This window comes from Dendrobates tinctorius, unplaced genomic scaffold (genome assembly GCF_039654945.1).
Source record: "Dendrobates tinctorius isolate UK_male_01 unplaced genomic scaffold, ASM3965494v1 ptg000035l, whole genome shotgun sequence".
Classification (NCBI taxonomy): Eukaryota; Metazoa; Chordata; class Amphibia; order Anura; family Dendrobatidae; genus Dendrobates; species Dendrobates tinctorius.
Window position 1 is genome coordinate 11,524,413 of NW_027361703.1, and position 20,871 is coordinate 11,545,283.

Genomic DNA, 20,871 nt, shown 5'->3' on the forward strand with positions numbered 1-20,871 from the left:
CAGTGGCTACACAGATGTCCAAATGCAATTCCCTAAAAAACTTCAGCGCAAAAGATGGCGCAAAAACTCTAGGTTACAACTTACAGGCAGGGTTGCTTGGCACGGGCTTTTTTCATATGGCAACATTTGCAGTTCATATATGTTATTTATTTATTTTTTTAAAAGACAGAAAACAATTCTGAAGACCAGTTCCTCTTTGTATCTAAGGCTACTTTCACACTAGCGTCGTGTGACGTACGTCGCAATGCGTCGTTTTGGAGAAAAAACGCATCCTGCAAAGTTGCCCGCAGGATGCGTTTTTTCTCCATAGACTTGCATTAGCGACGCATGGCCACACGTCGCATCCATCGTGCGACGGATGCGTCGTGTTTTGGCGGCCGCGACACACACAAAAATGTTACATGTAACTTTTTTTTGTGCGTCGTGTCCGCCATTTTCGACCGCGAATGCGCGGCCGAAACTCCGCCCCCTCCTCCCTGGACATTACAATGGGGCAGTGGATGCGTTGAAAAACTGCATCCGCTGCCCCCGTTGTGCAAATCTTTCACAACGTGCGTCGGTACGTCGGCCCGACGCATTGTGAAGGGCCCGTACCGACGCTAGTGTGAAAGTAGCCATAAATGTATGTATGCCCAGCCCTTGTGGTAACATTAGTAAGTTATGTGCAGGCCACTGATGGGCCACATTTCAGATACCAATGACAGTATAACATAATAATGCAAAGTGTTATGTTTCTATGCAGATGTAAACTTGGTGTGACAATTACAATGCCTTATGGCAGGGGTGCACAACAGACCTCCAATCACCAAATTACAGACAAGCTGGGGTTCATGTGTATTTTACATCTTGGAGAGTCATTAAGCACAGCGTGTGAGCAGGGGCAAGCAAATACTACTTAGCGTAGTGTTTGGTCATCTGTATTCCTGACCCCTGTGTGACACTCCAAAAGAGTACAGGAGATGGTCATGCACGCCAGTGGCTACTTTCACAACAGTTTATGGAAATGGTATAAAATTCAGCAACTGACATAAACCTGATAGACGGAGCCACATGCATGTTTTCTTCATTCTCAAGTGTGAACCATGGAGAAGACCCCTCATTTTCCCAATAGGTGCCCACACCTCTGCCCAAACTACCTCTCATCAGACATCTGTGACACATTATTTGTGCCATGGCATTAATGTGTTAAATGGTAATACGCTTTGCAGCCCTTAGGATTAGTTCATTCTACTGCTGAGGCCTTTGAGCCAGAAGAGGTTGCAATGTTATGATACTGCTGGCACTGAATCACCCATCCATAATAAAACACACTCTCTTGACATATGATTATGGCAAGTTTGTTTGATCAGGGTATACTGTAAGCAATTATTATTTTATGAGATACTGATGCTGGACAAGGGCAGAACCATTACATTGATTGATGTAACATAGTAACATAGTTTTGAAGGCTGAAGGAAGACCTTATGTCCATCTAGTTCAGCCTATTTTTAGTGCAGCTGTTCTGCATTGTTGATCCTGGGGAAGGCAAAAAAACCCACAGAGTAGAAGTAAATTTTCTCCATAGAGAAAAAAAGGAAAGGGAAGGTTTATGTCCTCCCTCCAATATTGCTACACCGACTGCAAGATTATCAATCTGCTGTCTCAGAACAGATTGGAAATGCTTTCATAAAGGAAAAAAATGAATTTCTTGTTGTGTGTGTGTTTTGACAACTACAACTCTGCGGCCAGTGTATGAGTGGGGCAGCATGCCGAAATAACAAAAAAAAAGAAAAAAAAGTGGCGATACCACAATCCTTGGATTAGATGGGTAGAAGATAGAGGTTGACAGCTGAGGCTATATAGTTTATATAGTTCACCTAATAAGGTTATCTACAAGTGTCCAACAATGCATATATGAACACAGGACGTGAAGAGGATACAAACAATCAGTTTCCAGATACAGCAAGATAAATGGTAATTAAAGGGGTATTCTCAAATTTGGAGATATCTGCTATTCACCAGATGGGAAAAATCTTCCCTATCACGGAGAACTTGATTGCTGAGACCCCAGTGATCCTAACAACCATGGCTCTAAAGTTGAGCGGTGGTCAATCACGCAAACTTCAGCTCCATCTAATATACTAGATGGTGGCCCGATTCTAACGCATCGGGTATTCTAGAATATATATGCAGTTTATTTTTGAAGATTTAATAATAATGCACCCCCCAGTCCTGATATGTATGTGTCACGGGGGCTTAGTTCAACTAAGGCTGTAATTCCCGGGCCCCTGTGATGTCCCTATAACTAGGGAAAACCCTGTCTGACCCTCAACCCAGGGTTTTTGCTGAAGGTGCAAATGCCTGAGCCTCCGACCTTTCCTTATCTCCTGATCAGCCCTGCACTTAACCCTCCACCCTCCACCCAGTGAGGAGTCACACCACCAAAGCTCCCACACAAATAATGACAGACAGGGAGAACTTAAACTGCACTGCGCCGCACACACACAGGAATATACAGTAATGTGAACAGGGCACAACTAAACACAAATATGGGAAGGAGAAAAGGATAACGACGGATCATACGACACCAGATACGAATCTCTCTCTCTCTGCAACACCTCCACTCCAGACCGGAACCACTTGGTATGAAACACAAGCTATAATCGGCGACGCCCATATGCCAGTATGACTATTTAAAGACCGTGGGCGTGACTAACCTTCCAACCTGGTCTCCAGCAGGATTAACCCCCGAGAGCCTGAAGATCAAGCCGGCGCCACTGAGGCTATAGTGGCTGGAGGTGGAACTACCTCTGCCTGCCGGACGCTGTGGTGTGAACAGCGTCCGACATGACAGTACCCCGTCTTCTACGAGGGACCCCAGGGCCCTCAAGACTCATAGGACCCGGCTTGTCCGGATGACGACGGTGAAAAGAACTGACCAGCCGATCCGCATGTATGTCTGAGGCTGGAACCCAAGACCTCTCCTCCGGACCATACCCCCGCCAGTGCACCAAATACTGAAGAGTACGGCGTACTACTCGAGAGTCCACTACCTTGGCGACCTCGAACTCTAAATCGCCATCCGCCATGACTGGAGGTGGCATCGGCGTCGTGTCCACCAAGCCTACCACCTTTTTCAATAAAGCCCTGTGAAAAACGTTATGTATTCTGTACACCGCAGGAAGTTCCAACCGATAAGCCACTGGGTTAATGATGGCAGAAATCCTAAAAGGCCCAATAAACCTTGGACCCAGTTTTAAAGATGGGATTTTGAGTTTTATGTTCTTCGTAGCTAACCACACCCATTCACCCACACACAGGTCCGGACCTGGCACGCGTCTACTGTCAGCCACCCGTTTGTACCTGGCACTCATGCTCAACAAACGCTGTTTCACCCGCCTCCAGACTGATGACAATTGGGCTCCTAGCTGATCCTCCTCCGGGACACCCCCGGAGTCACCCTGACGTAAGGTACAAAACTGAGGATGTTGACCGTACACACAAAAGAATGGAGACTCTCCTGATGACTCTTGGCGGTGATTATTTAACGCGAATTCGGCCAGAGGAAGGAAAGTAGACCACTCCTCCTGGTTGTCGGACACAAAGCATCGTAAATACGGTTCTAGATTTTGGTTCATGCGCTCAGTTTGTCCATTAGACTGTGGATGAAACGCCGATGAATGTGACAACTTGATCCCCAACCTTGAGCAAAAAGCTTTCCAAAACCTCGCCACAAATTGCGTACCCCTATCAGATACTATGTCAGACGGTACTCCGTGGAGTCTGACCACCTCCTTCACAAATACCTGAGCCAACGTCTTAGCATTGGGCAAAGAAGACAACGCCACAAAATGCGCCATCTTTGAAAAACGGTCAACCACCACCAGGATGACCGTGTTCCCTGCCGAGGCTGGCAAGTCAGTGATAAAATCCATGGAGATTTCTGTCCATGGCCTATTGGGTACCCCCAGAGGCTGTAGCGTGCCAGCAGGACGGGTTCGGGGTGACTTAGCCCTAGCGCACGTGATGCAAGCTGCCACGTACGAGACCACGTCCTGCCGGATTTTGGGCCACCAGAAACGACGCGATACCAGCTCTAAGGTGCCCTTCACCCCTGGGTGACCAGCCAGTACCGAATCGTGGTGTTCCTTCAACACCTTAAGCCGAAGATGCAGGGGTACAAATGATTTGTTGGCGGGAAGACCTGGTGGTACCTCCTCTTGGGCCTCGGCAATCTCCGCCTCTACCTCAGTCGTGAGAGCCGAGACCACTACCCCTTTCTGGAGGATGGGTACCGGCTCTTCCCGAGGTTCTCCCCCCGGAAAACACCTAGACAAAGCATCCGCCTTGGTGTTTTTAGCCCCAGGACGGTACGTCACAAGAAAATTGAAACGAGTAAAAAACAATGCCCAGCGAGCCTGCCTAGGAGACAGACGCTTGGCCGACTCCAGGTAGAGCAGATTCTTATGGTCGGTGATAACTGTGACCTGGTGAGCCGCCCCCTCCAAGAAGTGTCGCCATTCCTCAAAAGCCAGTTTGATGGCCAACAACTCCCTGTTGCCGATATCATAAATCCGTTCGGCCGGCGACAGCTTCTTGGAGAAGTAGGCGCATGGATGCATCTCGCTCAAGGACGAGCCTTGAGACAGTACTGCCCCCACTCCCACCTCCGACGCATCAACCTCTACCACAAAAGGTTTAGACACGTCTGGTTGCACCAGAACGGGGGCTGAAGCAAAACTATTCTTCAGACGCTCAAATGCACGTATAGCCACCTCAGGCCAGTTCGCCAGATCGGCACCCTTTTTTGTCATGTCCGTGAGCGGTTTGGCGACAGTCGAAGAGTGTTTTATAAATTTCCTAGAATAATTCGCAAACCCAAGGAACCGCTGGAGTGCTTTCAGACTCTCCAGGCCTCTCCCATTGCAGCACCGCTTGCACCTTAGCGGTGTCCATTTTAAAACCGGCTGCGGACACAATATATCCCAAAAAGGGCAACTCCTGGACAAAAAATAAACATTTTTCCAGCTTAGCATAGAGCTGGTTCTCCCGGAGCAACTGTAACACCTGCCTAACATGCTCCAAATGAGTGTCCTGATCGCTAGAATAAATGAGGATATCATCCAGGTATACAATCACAAATCTCCCCAGGACATGAGCAAATACATCATTAATAAAATGTTGGAAAACGGCAGGCGCGGTGGTCAACCCAAACGGCATAACCAGACTCTCAAAATGACCCTCAGGAGTGTTAAACGCCGTCTTCCACTCATCCCCCTGATGGACCCTTATGAGGTTATACGCCCCCCTGAGGTCCAGCTTGGAAAACCATTTCGCCCCCGCTACCTGGTTGAACAAATCCGGGATCAAAGGCATTGGGTAGGGATCACGGATAGTAATCTGGTTTAACTCTCGGAAATCCAGACACGGGCGTAACCCCCCATCTTTCTTCTTAATGAAGAAAAACCCCGCGGCTACAGGCGAGGACGAAGGCCGGATGTGACCTTTGCTCAGACTCTCCGCGATGTAGTCTTTCAGAGCTTGTCTCTCAGGACCAGAAATATTAAACATCCTGGCCTTAGGTAATTTGGCCCCGGGTTTTATCCTAATCGCACAGTCATAGGCTCTATGTGGAGGCAGTTCTGAGCAACCCTTCTCAGAGAAAACATCCGCGAAATCCTGCAAAGCCTCCGGCAGGCTGGGCGTCACGGCGGACACACATGTGGCCAAGCAATTGTCTTGGCAGAAACCACTCCATTGTACTATGTCCTGAGTTTTCCAATCAATTACCGGGTTGTGCCTGGACAGCCATGGAAAACCCAGGACCATTTGAGCTGGGAGATTACGGAGGACCCTACATGTAACCGACTCAGAATGTAGGACCCCAATGTGGAGTTTCACCTCTGCCACAAACTCAGTAATCTCCCCTTGAGGGAGGGGAACAGCATTAATGGTCACCACCTGTATGGGGTGAGGAAGTTTTTCGATCTTAAACCCGGCGGTGTGTGCAAACTCCTCATCTATGAGATTGGTGGCGGAACCGCTATCCACAAACACTGATATAGGTAGCTCTCTGCCGGCGATAATAACCTTGGCAGGGAGCATACATTGAGATACCATCATGGAGGATATGCATACGCTCAGTTGGGTCTCCTCCATACCCTCTGAGCTTAACAGTTTTCCGCCGGTGTGACCCTCTTAGGTAGTACCGGGCAAACGTTAACATAATGACCTCCTTTACCACAGTAGAAACATGCTCCGGGCTTCCGGAATCCCGGAGCGCGAGGCTGAACCTGTGCCACGCCAGCAATCTGCATAGGTTCAGGGGACTCATCTACTTCAACCACACCTGCACCTCTGTTTTCCCCCAGAGGTAGCGTCTCCTGTGCCCCCTGACGAAAACGGTGATCAATACGTATCACCAAACTCATGGCAGACTCCAATGATGCCGGAGTCTCATACATCAGGAGGGCTTGTTTCACCCTCCCTGATACCCCATGAATAAACTGGCTCCGCAGTGCTGGGTCATTCCACTGTGTGTCTACAGCCCAGCGGCGAAATTCCGAACAATAGTCTTCTGCCAAGCGCTCCCCCTGGCGGAGGGCGCGGATTTTAGATTCCGCTAAAGCCAGTCGGTCAGGGTCATCGTAAATGAGCCCGAGGGCAGAAAAAACATTATCGACCGAATGAAATGTAGCAGAGTCAGCTGGTAAGGAAAATGCCCATGCTTGGGGGTCACCACTCAGTAATGACAACACCAGCCCTACTCGCTGGGCCTCATTACCTGAGGATATTGGCCGCATGCGGAAGTATAATTTGCAGGCCTCCCGAAATACGACAAATTTGCTGCGATCGCCTGAAAATCGTTCTGGCAGCGGAAACTTCGGCTCTGCACCGATACCTGCAGATGCCGTTTGCACCTTTGCTACTACCAGGCCCTGCTGCTGAACTGCCCCTTTCAACTCGGAGACCTGTAAGGACAGCGCCGCCAACTGGCGGGTTATGGAATCTAATGGATCCATGGACTCCTGAAAAAATGTGGGCCGATTATAATGTCACGGGGGCTTAGTTCAACTAAGGCTGTAATTCCCGGGCCCCTGTGATGTCCCTATAACTAGGGAAAACCCTGTCTGACCCTCAACCCAGGGTTTTTGCTGAAGGTGCAAATGCCTGAGCCTCTGACCTTTCCTTATCTCCTGCTCAGCCCTGCACTTAACCCTCCACCCTCCACCCAGTGAGGAGTCACACCACCAAAGCTCCCACACAAATAATGACAGACAGGGAGAACTTAAACTGCACTGCGCCGCGCACACACACAGGAATATACAGTAATGTGAACAGGGCACAACTAAACACAAATATGGGAAGGAGAAAGGATAACGACGGATCATACGACACCAGATACGAATCTCTCTCTCTCTGCAACACCTCCACTCCAGACCGGAACCACTTGGTATGAAACACAAGCTATAATCGGCGACGCCCATATGCCAGTATGACTATTTAAAGACCGTGGGCGTGACTAACCTTCCAACCTGGTCTCCAGCAGGATTAACCCCCGAGAGCCTGAAGATCAAGCCGGTGCCACTGAGGCTATAGTGGCTGGAGGTGGAACTACCTCTGCCTGCCGGACGCTGTGGTGTGAACAGCGTCCGACATGACAGTATGGTCCCCTCACCCCCCAATCCTGATATGTATGGTCCCCTCACCCCCAATCCTGGTATGCATGGTTCTCTCACCCCCAATCCTGGTATGCATGCTACCCCTCAACCCCCTATCCTGGTATACATGGTCCCCTGACCCCCCCAATCCTGGAATGCATGGTCCTCTCACCCCCAAATCCTGGTATGCATGGTCCTCTCACCTTTCTTTCCTGGTATGCATGGTCTTCTTACTCCCCTTTCGGGGTATGCATGGTCCCCTCACCCCCCAATCCTGGAATGCATGGTCCTCTCACCCTCCAATCCTGGTATGCATGGTCCCCTCACCCCCCTATCTTGGTATGCATGGTCCCCTCACCCCCCTTTCTTGGTATGCATGGTCCCCTCACCCCCCTTTCTTGGTGTGCATGATCCCCTCACCCCCCTTTCTTGGTGTGCATGGTCCCCTCACCCCCTTTGCTGGTATGCATGGTCCTCACACCCCAATCCTGGTATGTATGCTCACCGTCACCCCCTTTCCTGGTATGTATGGTCCCCACACCCCCCAATCCTGGTATGCATGGTATCCTCACCCCCCTTTCCTGGTATGCATGGTCCCCTCACCCCCCTATCCAGGTATGCATGGTCCCCTCACCCCCCTTTCCTGGTATGCATGGTCCCCTCACCCCCCAATCCTGGTATGCATGGTCCTCTTACCCTCCTTTTGGGGTATGCATGGTCCCCTCACCCCCCAGTCCTGGTATGCATGGTCCCCTCACCCTCCCTATCCTGTTATGCATGGTCCCCTCACCCTCCCTATCCTGTTATGCATGGTCTTCTTACTCCCCTTTCGGGGTATGCATGGTCCCCTGACCCCCCAATCCTGGAATGCATGGTCCTCTCACCCCCCTTTCTTGGTATGCATGGTCCTCTCACCTCTCTTTCCTGGTATGCATGGTCTTCTTACTCCCCTTTCGGGGTATGCATGGTCCCCTGACCCCCCAATCCTGGAATGCATGGTCCTCTCACCCCCCTTTGCTGGTATGCATGGTCCTCTCACACCCCAATCCTGGTATGTATGCTCACCGTCCCCCCCCCCTTTTCCTGGTATGTATGTTCCCCACACCCCCCAATCCTGGTATGCATGGTATCCTCACCCCCTTTCCTGGTATGCATGGTCCCCTCACCCCCCAATCCTGGTATGCATGGTATCCTCACCCCCCTTTCCTGATATGCATGGTCCCCTCACCCCCCCAATCTTGGTATGCATGGTCCTCTTACCCTCCTTTTCGGGTATGCATGGTCCCCTCACCCCCCAGTCCTGGTATGCATGGCCCTCTCACCCCTCAATCCTGGTATGCATGGTCCCCTCACCCTCCCTATCCTGTTATGCATGGTCCCCTCACCCCCCTTTCCTGGTATGCATGGTCTTCTTACTCCCCTTTCGGGGTATGCATGGTCCCCTGACCCCCCAATCCTGGAATGCATGGTCCTCTCACCCCCCTTTCTTGGTATGCATGGTCCTCTCACCTCTCTTTCCTGGTATGCATGGTCTTCTTACTCCCCTTTCGGGGTATGCATGGTCCCCTGACCCCCCAATCCTGGAATGCATGGTCCTCTCACCCCCCAATCCTGGTATGCACGGTCCTCTCACCTCTCTTTCCTGGTATGCATGGGCTTCTTACTCCCCTTTCGGGGTATGCATGGTCCCCTCACCCCCCCAATCCTGGAATGCATGGTCCTCTCACCCCCCAATCCTGGTATGCATGGTCCCCTTACCCCCCCTATCCTGGTATGCATGGTCCCCTCACCCGCCTTTCTTGGTATGCATGGTCCCCTCACCCCCCTTTGCTGGTATGCATGGTCCTCTCACACCCCAATCCTGGTATGTATGCTCACCGTCCCCCCCCTTTTCCTGGTATGTATGTTCCCCACACCCCCCAATCCTGGTATGCATGGTATCCTCACCCCCTTTCCTGGTATGCATGGTCCCCTCACCCCCCAATCCTGGTATGCATGGTATCCTCACCCCCCTTTCCTGATATGCATGGTCCCCTCACCCCCCCAATCTTGGTATGCATGGTCCTCTTACCCTCCTTTTGAGGTATGCATGGTCCCCTCACCCCCCAGTCCTGGTATGCATGGCCCTCTCACCCCCCAATCCTGGTATGCATGGTCCCCTCACCCCCTATCCTGGTATGCATGGTCCCCTCACCCCCTTTCTTGGTATGCATGGTCCTCTCACACCCCAATCCTGGTATGTATGCTCACCGTCACCCCCCTTTCCTGGTATGTATGGTCCCCTCACCCCCCAATCCTGGTATGCATGGTATCCTCACCCCCCTTTCCTGGTATGCATGGTCCCCTCACCCCCCTTTCCTGATATGCATGGTCCTCTCACCCCCCAATCCTGGTATGCATGGTCCCCTCATCCCCCTTTCCTGGTATGCATGGTCCCCTCACCCCCCCCTTTCTTGGTATGCATGGTCCCCTCACCCCCCTTTCGTGGTATGCATGGGCCCCTCACCCCCCTATCCTTGTATGCATGGTCCCCTCACCCCCCAATCCTGGTATGCATGGTCCCCTTAACCCCCTATCCTGGTTTGCATGGTCCCCTCACCCCCCAATCCTGATATGCATGCCACCCCTCAACCCCCTATCCTGATATGCATGCCACCTCTCAACCCCCTGTCCTGGTATGCATGGTCCCCTCACTCCCCAATCCTGGTATGCATGGTCCCCTTAACCCCCTATCCTGGTTTGCATGGTCCCCTCACCCCCCAATCCTGATATGCATGCCACCCCTCAACCCCCTATCCTGATATGCATGCCACCTCTCAACCCCCTATCCTGGTATGCATGGTCCCCTCACTCCCCAATCCTGGTATGCATGGTCCCCTCACCCCCCCAATCCTGGTATGCATGATCCCCTCACCCCCCAATCCTGGTATGCATGGTCCCCTCACCCCCAAATCCTGGTATGCATGGTTCCCTCACCCCCCAATCCTGGTATGCATGGTTCCCTCACCCGCCTTTCCTGGTATGCATGGTCCCCTCACCCCCCTTTCCGTGTAGCCGCGACCAATCAGCGTCATGGCCCTCTGTTCGCGACAAATCAGCAACGCGGCCCTGTAGCCGCGACCAATCACTGCCGCGGCCCAGTACAAAAATATTAAAAAATTTTAAAAAAAGTTATTCTCACCTTCCGACGGCCTCCTGTCTTATTTCCACGCGCCCGGCCTTGCGTTCCCAGTAATGCTTTGCGGCTTAGACCGCTGATGACGTTGGTCTTCTTTCTCGCTCTCGCGAGAGTGACGTCGGTCTTCTTTCTCGCTCTCGCGAGAGTGACGTCATCAGCGGTCTAAGCCGCAAAGCATTACTGGGAACGCAAGGCCGGGCGCGTGGAAAGAAAACAGGAGGCTGTCGGAAGGTGAGAATAACTTTTTTTTATTTTAATTCTCTTTTTTACAGATTAAGGCCTGCGCCTGCCGCTGATTGGTCGCGGCTGGCGGCCGCGACCAATCAGCGGCAGGCGCAGCTTACCATTACAAACAGCTGCGCCTGTCGCTGATTGATTGCTGTCTGGCGCGGGCCTGGCGGCCGCGACCAATCAGCGGCCCGCGATATCGGTTACAGACAGACACGATAAGGCGTTCATATCTAATATATAAAGCTCAAGTGTGTGTATGTATGCATGCATGCATGCATGCATGCATGCATGCATGTATGTATGTCCGGGATTGGCATCCGCACCGTCGCAGCTACAGCCACAAAATTTGGCACAGTCACACGTCTGGACCCCGAGAGTGTCCTAGGCTATGTTGGGAGGCAAAATTTTAACCCCGCAAGTTCCAATTCACCAAACAATTTTGCCCCTATCTACATAATGGGGAAAAAGTGAAAGGAAAAGTGTTGGAGGCAAATTGACAGCTGCCAGATGTGAACAAAGGGGACTTAAAGAATGAGAGCAATGGCGCCAAAGAGTATATACCGTACAGTTGCTAAGGTGGGGCCCTGACATGGGATACTCACCACACACGGGGATATGAACACACACACAAAATGCGCCACACACTACCACGTGCTTCAACACATATACCACCCTCAGCACACATTTCACCACACATACACCAACCTCGCCACATAAAAGTCGAAACACAAAAGTCGCCACTCAAAACTCGCCACGCTGTCCCAGGGCTGTTTAAAAGATGAAAAAGCTGTGATTGGTTGCTATCAGCAACAGTTTTCTTTGTAGACAGTTGTGGTAACTGAGGCCTATTATTCTTATCATTTCTATGGTGTTATCGTCCTTCTTTAAAGCTGGAAATAACACAATTTATTACCGTGCCAACACAGACCACCCTCTGACACAGACTGCAGGGGGAGCCCAGTATCACACAGGATAGGATTAGATACACGGCTGAGCAGTCAGTAACACACATGATTGGATTAGAAACACGGCTCAGCAGTCAGTATCACACAGGATAGGATTAGATACACTGCTCAGCAGTCAGTAACACACGATAGGATTAGATACACAGCTCAGCAGAAGGTATCACACAGGAGAGGATACTTGGGTAATCGTTTAGTTCAGTGTTCCTCAACTCCAGTCCTCAAGGCCCACCAACAGGTCATGTTTTCAGGATTTCCCTTGTATTGTACAGGTGATGCAATTATCACCTCTGGGCAATACTAAGGAAATCCAGAAAACATGACCTGTTGGTGGGTCTTGAGGACTGGAGTTGGGGAACCTTGGTTTAGTTAATTTGTGTTGCAAATCTGTAGTGTTGAATATATGATGTGAAATGTTTTGATGTGCAATATAATTTGTTATAACTAACCACAGTTGGTTACTATGCCCAGGCAACGCCGGGCTCTTCAGCTAGTCTAATATATAAAGCTCAATGTGTGTGTATGTATGTATGTCCGGGATTGGCAGCCGCACCGTTGCAGCTACAGCCACAAAATTTGGCACAGTCACACGCTTGGACCCCTAGAGAGTCATAGGCTATGTTGTGAGGCAAAATTTTAACCTCGCGCGTTCAATTCACCAAACAATTTTGCCCTTAGCTACATAATGGGGAAAAAGTGTTTGTATTGGCATCTGCACAGTTGCAGCTACAGCCACAAAATTTTGCACAGTCACACGTCTGGACCCCGAGAGCATCATAGGCTACATTGTGAGGCGAAATTTTAACCCTGCGCGTTCCATCACCAAACAATTTTGCCCCTATCTACAGAAGCAAATTGACAGCTGCCAGATGTGAACAAGGGGGACTTAAAGAATGAGAGCGATGGCGCCAAAGAGTATATACCGTACAGTTGTTAAGGTGGGGCCCTGACATGGGATACTCACCACACACGGGGATATGAACACACACACAAAATGCGCCACACACTACCACGTGCTTCAACTCATATACCACCCTCAGCACACATTTCACCACACATACACCAACCTCACCACATAAAAATCGAAACACAAAATTCGCCACTCAAAACTCGCCACACTGTCCCAGAGCTGTTTAAAAGATGAAAAATGAACGGTGATTGGTTGCTATCAGCAACAGTTTTCTTTGTAGACAGTTGTGGTAACTGAGGCCTATTATTCTTATCATTTCTATGGTGTTATCGTCCTTCTGTAAAGCTGGAAATAACACAATTTATTACCATGCCAACACAGACCACCCTCTGACACAGACTGCAGGGGGAACCCAGTATCACACATGATAGGATTAGATACACAGCTCAGCAGTCAATATCACACATGAGAGGATTAGACACATGGCTCAGCAGGCAGTATCACACAGGATAGGATTAGATACGCAGCTCAGCACACAGTATCACACAGAATAGTATTAGATACATGGCTCAGCAGTCAGTATCATACAGAATAGGATTAGATGCACGGTTTTTATGTGCAATATAATCATTATAATTTGTTATAACTAACCACAGTTGGTTACTATGCCCAGGCAACTCCGGGCTCTTCAGCTAGTTCATTCATAATGCAACTGCTGGAGATAGTTGAGTCCTGCGCTTGGCTTGTTTTCAGCACTCCCATAAGAATGAATGGAGGACAGTGCCCATGATCAACCACACGTGTGTGTATGTGTCATCTTGCAAGGAGATCAGCCTGGATCCACAGACTCAAGTGCAGGGCTCAACTGGTCTTCAGCAATGCGCATTATCGAACACTTCTCCATTCACAAGGGGTTCTTCAGAGACACAATTCTCAGCATTTTTGAGTGTTCTATCCGTCTGAAAGTGATCCTTTACACCATGGATCACGGATAACTTCCAAACTTGAGACTAGCCCTCGGTGCCAGTAAAAATCTAAACTTTATATCAATTTACCTGTGCTGACACCGCAGATGTAATCAAACAGCTCGTGCACTGGCTTCCCAGTCAGTTCTTCCAACTTCCGTAATGTCTGTAGTGCTACAATTCCTCTGCAAAATTAACGTGGGAGGAAAAGAATTCAGAAAGCCACAGTCTGAAGCCCAATGGAAGCACAGGTATAAAAAAAAAAAAAAAGTGTATATCATGTGATTTACAAAATTTAGGAGAGACAGAGTATAGTCCACAGTATACTGCACTGCTGTGGTGGCAAACTTACCAGATGAAAGACAAAAGGAATTTTATTGTATTTTATTTAGCTTTGTGTTGAGTAGTACAAGTCAGTAACAGGTTTACCTGGTTCCCCCACCATCGATGGTGAGCACCCTAATTCCTCTGCCCTTAACTGGGTCATTGTAGCCAATCAGTGCCAACGCTTCTCTTACAGCAGCTCGGAGGGTTTCATCATGTGCTTGCCGTAGTCGCAGTAAATAAGGAATGGCCTTTTCCTAAAATTAACAAGAAAAATAAGTTAAACTTAAATATTTGTGGAACAAAGTTTGGGGGACTGGCGATACCTCTTAACCTCACCATGTTAAGCTGCCTTGCTAAACCCACCATTCAACTTTTATAAGCGCCTAGCTTGAAATTTTGCAGCAATGAAGGGAGGATAAATCTAGTATCGATGAAGATGTGTAGATAAAAACTGGAATGACAAACATAATGGAGTCTTATCCGGATTACAAAGGAAAAAGTAAAAAAGGAATTTGCTTGTCTGGGGGGTGCTTGCGACAACCCCTTTGTTAACTTGAAAGAAAAATGGCTGAAGCAGATCTAACTTGGAGGTGAGAGTATATATAAAACCTGATCATTGTGGTTTATCCTGACGAAGAGGTAGGATTACCTCGAAACGTATTGACAAATAAAACTGGTCACCTATAGTACTCGGGATCCTCAGTAGTGCTGGATTTATATCCACTTTCATCTCTAAGTTTGCTTAATATCGATGAAGATAACAGCAGTTGTATACTTGATAGCCCTTGTCACCTGCTTGGCAGTGCTCAGGATGAACTGATAGAAGGTCAAGTTCCTCAGCAGGATCTTTTCTACCCCCCTCACGGCTGTATAAAATGGGCAGGTTGGGATCTGCATAATGTCTGAGATGTGTAAAGGTGATGGAACAGTAATGCATATGTTCTGGGAGTGTTCGGTACTCAAAAACTATTGGCACAACGTTCTGTATTTTAAGGAAACTCAGGTAGGTGCTACAAGAATCATACATCCCAAGGCCTGTCTGTTTGGACTGATGGAAAAGTCCCCTGCAAAAACATGGATTTTTGTGAGTACTCACCGTAAAATACTTTTCTCTGAGACGCTCATTGGGGGACACAGGCACTGTGGTGTATGCTACCGCCATCTGGAGGCTGACACTAAGTAAACAACACAAGGTTAGCTCGTCCTCCGCCGCATACACCCTCGCCCCGATTACGGGCGGAAACCAGTTTAGTGCAAAAGCAGTCGGAGAACAACGAGAAACAGCCTTAACGCAAATAACAATATGTCTGGAAAAGATCCACCCTGACATCAACAAGAAAAATGCGTATTAATTAAATAAACTAGAGCCAACCTTGGCTAACAGGGTGGGTGCTGTGTCCCCCAATGAGCGTCTCGGAGAAAAGGATTTTACGGTGAGTACTCACAAAAATCCATGTTTCTCCGTCTCATTGGGGGACACAGGTACTGTGGGACGTCCTAAAGCAGTCCCTGGGTGGGAGAATGACTCACCGATCCAAGCTACATGCACCTCCTGTTCAAAGGTGCGCCACCGCCGATTGGAGAATTCTTCTACCCAGGCTCACATCTGATGAAGCCTGAGTATGGACATTATAATGTTTGGTAAACGTGTGCAGGCTGGACCAGGTTGCTGCCTTGCACACTTGTTCCGTCGAAGCCTGGTGCCTAAGCGCCCACCGCTCGAGTAGTGTGTGCTCTGATCCCTGCTGGGACCAGCGCCCCCGATGCGGTAGGCTTCCTGAATCGTTAGACAGATCCATCTGGCTATGGTCGACTTTGAGGCTGCGAGTGCCTTCCTGCGCCCCTCAGGGAGCACGAACAGCGTGTCCGTCTGACGGAAGGATGTCGTCCGCGCCATGTACCTTCTGAGTGCTCTCACCAGGTCTAACGTGTGAAGAGCTTTTTCCACGCGATGTACTGGCGCCGGACAGAATGAGGGCAAGACAATATCCTCATTAAAGTGGAAAGAGGACACGACCTTCGGCAGAAAGGGGGAGCTGGTCTGAGCACCACCTTATCCTCGTGGAAGGTGAGAAACGGTGCACGGCAGAACAAGGCCGCCAACTCAGAGACTCGCCTAATGGAAATTACAGCTACCAAGAACACTACTTTCCGGGAAAGGTACGACAACAGAACTTCTTGGAGCGGTTCAAAAGGCGCCTCCTGCAGAACATTCAGGACCAGATTAAGGGTCCCAGGCGTCCAGGGGCAACCTATAGGGCGGCACCAAGTGGGAGACTCCCTGGATGAAAGTCCTCACCTGCATATTGGTAGCAATTTTTCACTGAAATAGGATGGACAAAGCCGCTGTCTCCTAAGGGACCTCGGGGCCAAACCTGAATCTAGGCCTGACTGGAGAAACTCCAAGATGTTGGGAATCGAAAAAGTTAGTGGAGAAAAACCACGATCCCGACACCAAGCAAAGAAGATTTTCCAGGTGTGATGGTAAATTTTTGCCGAGGTCGCCTTCTGGGCGCTAATCATTGTGGCTACCACATTACGGCTAAACCCTGCCTGAGTCAGGATCCAAGATTCAACGGCCATGCCATCAAACACAGGGCCTCTGAGTTCGGGTGGAAGATCGGACCCTGGGTCAGAAGATCTGGTAGTCGCCATGGGACGTCGGCGAGCAGATGCACCAGATCTGCGTACGAAGCCCGACGGGGCTAGTCTGGGGCCAGCAGAATTGCAGGAACTCCTTCTGCTTTGATCTTCTTGATGACCCTCGGGAGCAGCGAGGGAAACAAGTATGGAAGGGGAAACTGGTTCCATGGCAGAACCAACGCACCCACCGCAATCGCACACGGGTCTCGAGACCAAGCGACGAACACGGGCACCTTGGCGTTCACTCTGGATGCCATCAGATCCACATCCGGAGTCCCCCAAGGTTGGCAAATCTGCTGGAAGACCTCGGGATGCAACGACCATTCCCCCGCCGCGACACCCTGCCGGCTGAGGAAGTCCGCCGCCCAATTTTCTACGCCCGGAATGTGGACGGCCGATATCACGGAATGGTTCCTTTCGGCCCAGTGGAGCACGTGTCCTACCTCGCGCATGGTTGCTCTGCTGCGTGTGCCCCCCTGGTGATTTACGTAAGCCACCGCCGTGGCGTTGTCCAGTTGAATCCGGACCGGACGCCCTGCTAAAAGGTGCTGAAAATGCTGCAGTGCCAGCCGAACTGCTCGTATTTCCAACAAGTTGATCGGGAGACGTGCCTCCCGCAGCGACCATCGTCCCTGTGTGGTGACGAAAAACCACTACTAGCCAGTGATCTGGGGGAAAGGGTTTACCATGCAGAAGGGAGGACATCCTCGTCCACCACTCCAGAGACCGTCTGACCTGCGAGGATAGCCGGTATCGATGATCGAGCGTGAACGGGTTCCTGTCCCAAGATGATAAGAGCGCGTGCTGTAGGGGGCGAAGATGAAATTGGGCAAACGGAATCGCTTCTATTGCCGCCACATCTTCCCTAGCACTCTCATCCCAAACCGAATGGTGTGCGGGACTGGTCGCAGAAGCTTCTGGACCCCTTGCTGGAGCGCTAGCGCCTTGTCCTAAGGGAGAATTACCAACCCTTGGGAGGTGTCGAAAATCATCCCTAAAAAAGAAATCCTCTGAGCTGGGACAAGGGATGATTATTTCCTGTTGACCAACCATCCTAAGCGGGAGAGGATATCCAGTGTGATACTGACATTCTCCTCGCATGCCCGAAATGAAGGGGCCTTGACCAAGAGGTCGTCTTGGTATGGCAAGACGACTATGCCCCGCGAGTGAAAGACGGCCATCACGACTGCCATTACCTTTGTAAATACTCTGGGAGCGGTGGCTAGTCTGAAAGGCAGCACTGCAAACTGGAAATGTCGGCTGGCAAACCGCGGAAACCTCTGATGCGATGGAAAAATGGGGATGTGCAGGTAGCCATCTTGTATGTCGATCGAGGCCAAGTATTCCCCTTGTCCCATGGCCGATATACACTCACTGGCCACTTTATTAGGTACACCTGTCCAACTGTGTGTTAAGACTTAATTTCTAATCAGCCAATCACATGGCGGCAACTCAGTGCATTTAGGCATGTAGACATGGTCAAGACAATCTCCTGCAGTTCAAACCGAGCATCAGTATGGGGAAGAAAGGTGATTTGAGTGCCTTTGAACGTGGCATGATTGTTGGTGCCAGAAGGGCTGGTCTGAGAATTTCAGAAACTGCTGATCTACTGGGATTTTCACGCACAACCATCTCTAGGGTTTACAGAGAATGGTCCGAAAAAGAAAAAAAATCCAGTGAGCGGCAGTTCTGTGGCCGGAAATGCCATGTTGATGCCAGAGGTCAGAGGAGAATGGGCAGACTGGTTCGAGCTGATAGAAAGGCAACAGTGACTCAAATTGCCACCCGTTACAACCAAGGTAGGCAGAAGAGCATCTCTGAACGCACAGTGCGTCGAACTTTGAGGCAGATGGGCTACAGCAGCAGAAGACCACACTGGGTACCACTCCTCTCAGCTAAGAACAGGAAACTGAGGCTACAATTTGCACAAGCTCATCGAAATTGGACAGTAGAAGATTGGAAAAACGTTGCCTGGTCTGATGAGTCTCGATTTCTGCTGCGACATTCGGATGGTAGGGTCAGAATTTGGCGTAAACAACATGAAAGCATGGATCCATCCTGCCTTGTATCAACGGTTCAGGCTGGAGGTGGTGGTGTCATGGTGTGGGGAATTTTTTCTGGGCACTCTTTGGGCCCCTTGGTACCAATTGAGCATCGTTGCAACGCCACAGCCTACCTGAGTATTGTTGCTGACCATGTCCATCCCTTTATGACCACAATGTACCCAACATCTGATGGCTACTTTCAGCAGGATAATGCGCCATGTCATAAAGCTCGAATCATCTCAGATTGGTTTCTTGAACATGACAATGAGTTCACTGTACTCAAATGGCCTCCTCAGTCACCAGATCTCAATCCAATAGAGCATCTTTGGGATGTGGTGGAACGGGAGATTCGCATCAGGGATGTGCAGCCGACAAATCTGCGCCAACTGTGTGATGCCATCATGTCAATATGGTCCAAAATCTCTGAGGAATGCTTCCAGCACCTTGTTGAATCTCTGCCACGAAGAATTGAGGCAGTTCTGAAGGCAAAAGGGGGTCCAACCCCTTACTAGCATGGTGTACCTAATAAAGTGGCCAGTGAGTGTAAGTGAACAGAGAGATTCCATTCTGAAATGTTTGATACTGATGAACCTGTTCAGGAGCTTCAGGTCCTTTTTGGGGACCGCAAACAGATTGGAATAAAAACCCTGCCCCCTCTCGTGCTCTGGTACGGGAATAATGACTCCGTTGCGCTGGAGTGAGTTGATGGCCCCTAGCAACGCCCTTGCCCGGGGCTCCACTTTGGGAAGTCGGGACAGAAAAAATCGTTTTGGGGGAAACCTGAAAAACTCTATCTTGTGACCTGCGGACACAAGTTCCGCCACCCATGAATTGTGTGCTATCGTGACCCAGACCTGGTGAAAGCAGAGCAGGCGGCCGCCCACTCTGCCGATGTCGCCTAAAAAGTGCTCCGAGTCATTTGGCTGAGGGTCTCTGGGCCCTGGCTCCCCTCACCCTGGGCTGGCGAGCAGGCATTCTCTACAATGGGTTGGCTCTATATGAGTACTGTCGCTCCCTATCCTGGTTGGAACGCCCTGGAGAGGCAGAGCTGGCCGTTGCCATCCTCCCGGAGTTGCGAAAGGCCCGAAACCGAGCCTGAGGCTGGCGAAACGATTGCTTGACATTTTGTTGCGGGAGGAAGCTGCTTTTTCCCCTGGTAGCGTCGGAGATGAGCCAGTCTAACTTTTCTCCGAATAAACGGCCACCCTGATAAGGCAGGGAAGTCAAAGACTTCTTGGAAATTGAATCAGCCCGCCAAGTTCTTAACCATAGGGCCCTCCTAATGGCTACCGCATTTGCGGCCGCATCCAAGGAAGCGTTAATTAAGTAGTCACCGGCCATCGCGATTTGACTCGCAATCTCTGCTACCTCTGCTGGCAGGTCTCTATCCTGCAAGACCTTGCCAAATGAGTCTGACCATGACATCATGGCCTTGGCTACGAACGAGGGAGCGAGTGCTGAACCTGATGCCTCAAAAACTGAGCGAGCCAATCCTTCTATGAGCCAACCCGTGGGGTCCTTGATAGAAGCACCACTAGGTACCGATAACAAGGATCTCGAGGCCAAGCGTGACACCGGTGAATCCACCACTGGGGATTCTGCCCATTTCTTACGGAGCTCCGGGGCAAACGGATATCTTGCCTCTATCGTTTTCTGCCCCGAGAAACGCCTATCCGGCCATTCCCTGTGACGCTGCACTATGTCCTCAAATTCTGGGTGAGTGCCAAAACACTCTCTGCGGTCGCTTAGCCAGCTTAAAGGATACCTTATGGCCTGAGGCCAAAGCGACGTCATCCTCAACTCTCATTGTCTGATTAACGGCATCAATGAGGCTGTTATCTGTTTCCCGGCACTCCGGGATATCCAGGTCCAGTGGCTCGTTCGAGTCATAGTCTGAACTCTGCCCGCTCCCAACACCTGGTGAAGGCGAGCGTGACGCCAAACTTACTGATGCTGAGGCACCTGATGGG

General features: G+C 50.3%; 1 protein-coding gene across 2 annotated transcripts in view; it reads right to left on the reverse strand.

Moving 5' to 3' along the window:
- The window catches only part of PNPLA8 (patatin like domain 8, phospholipase A2), a 106,045-nt gene that overhangs the window by 52,837 nt on the left and 32,337 nt on the right, over positions 1–20,871 (reverse strand). For both annotated transcript variants that reach the window (XM_073573281.1, XM_073573279.1), the window contains exons 4-5: positions 14,316–14,467; positions 13,977–14,071 (exon numbers count right to left, since the gene is read on the reverse strand). In XM_073573281.1, the coding sequence (XP_073429382.1) occupies positions 13,977–14,071; positions 14,316–14,467 (247 nt within the window). The remainder of the gene's footprint in view (positions 1–13,976; positions 14,072–14,315; positions 14,468–20,871) is intronic.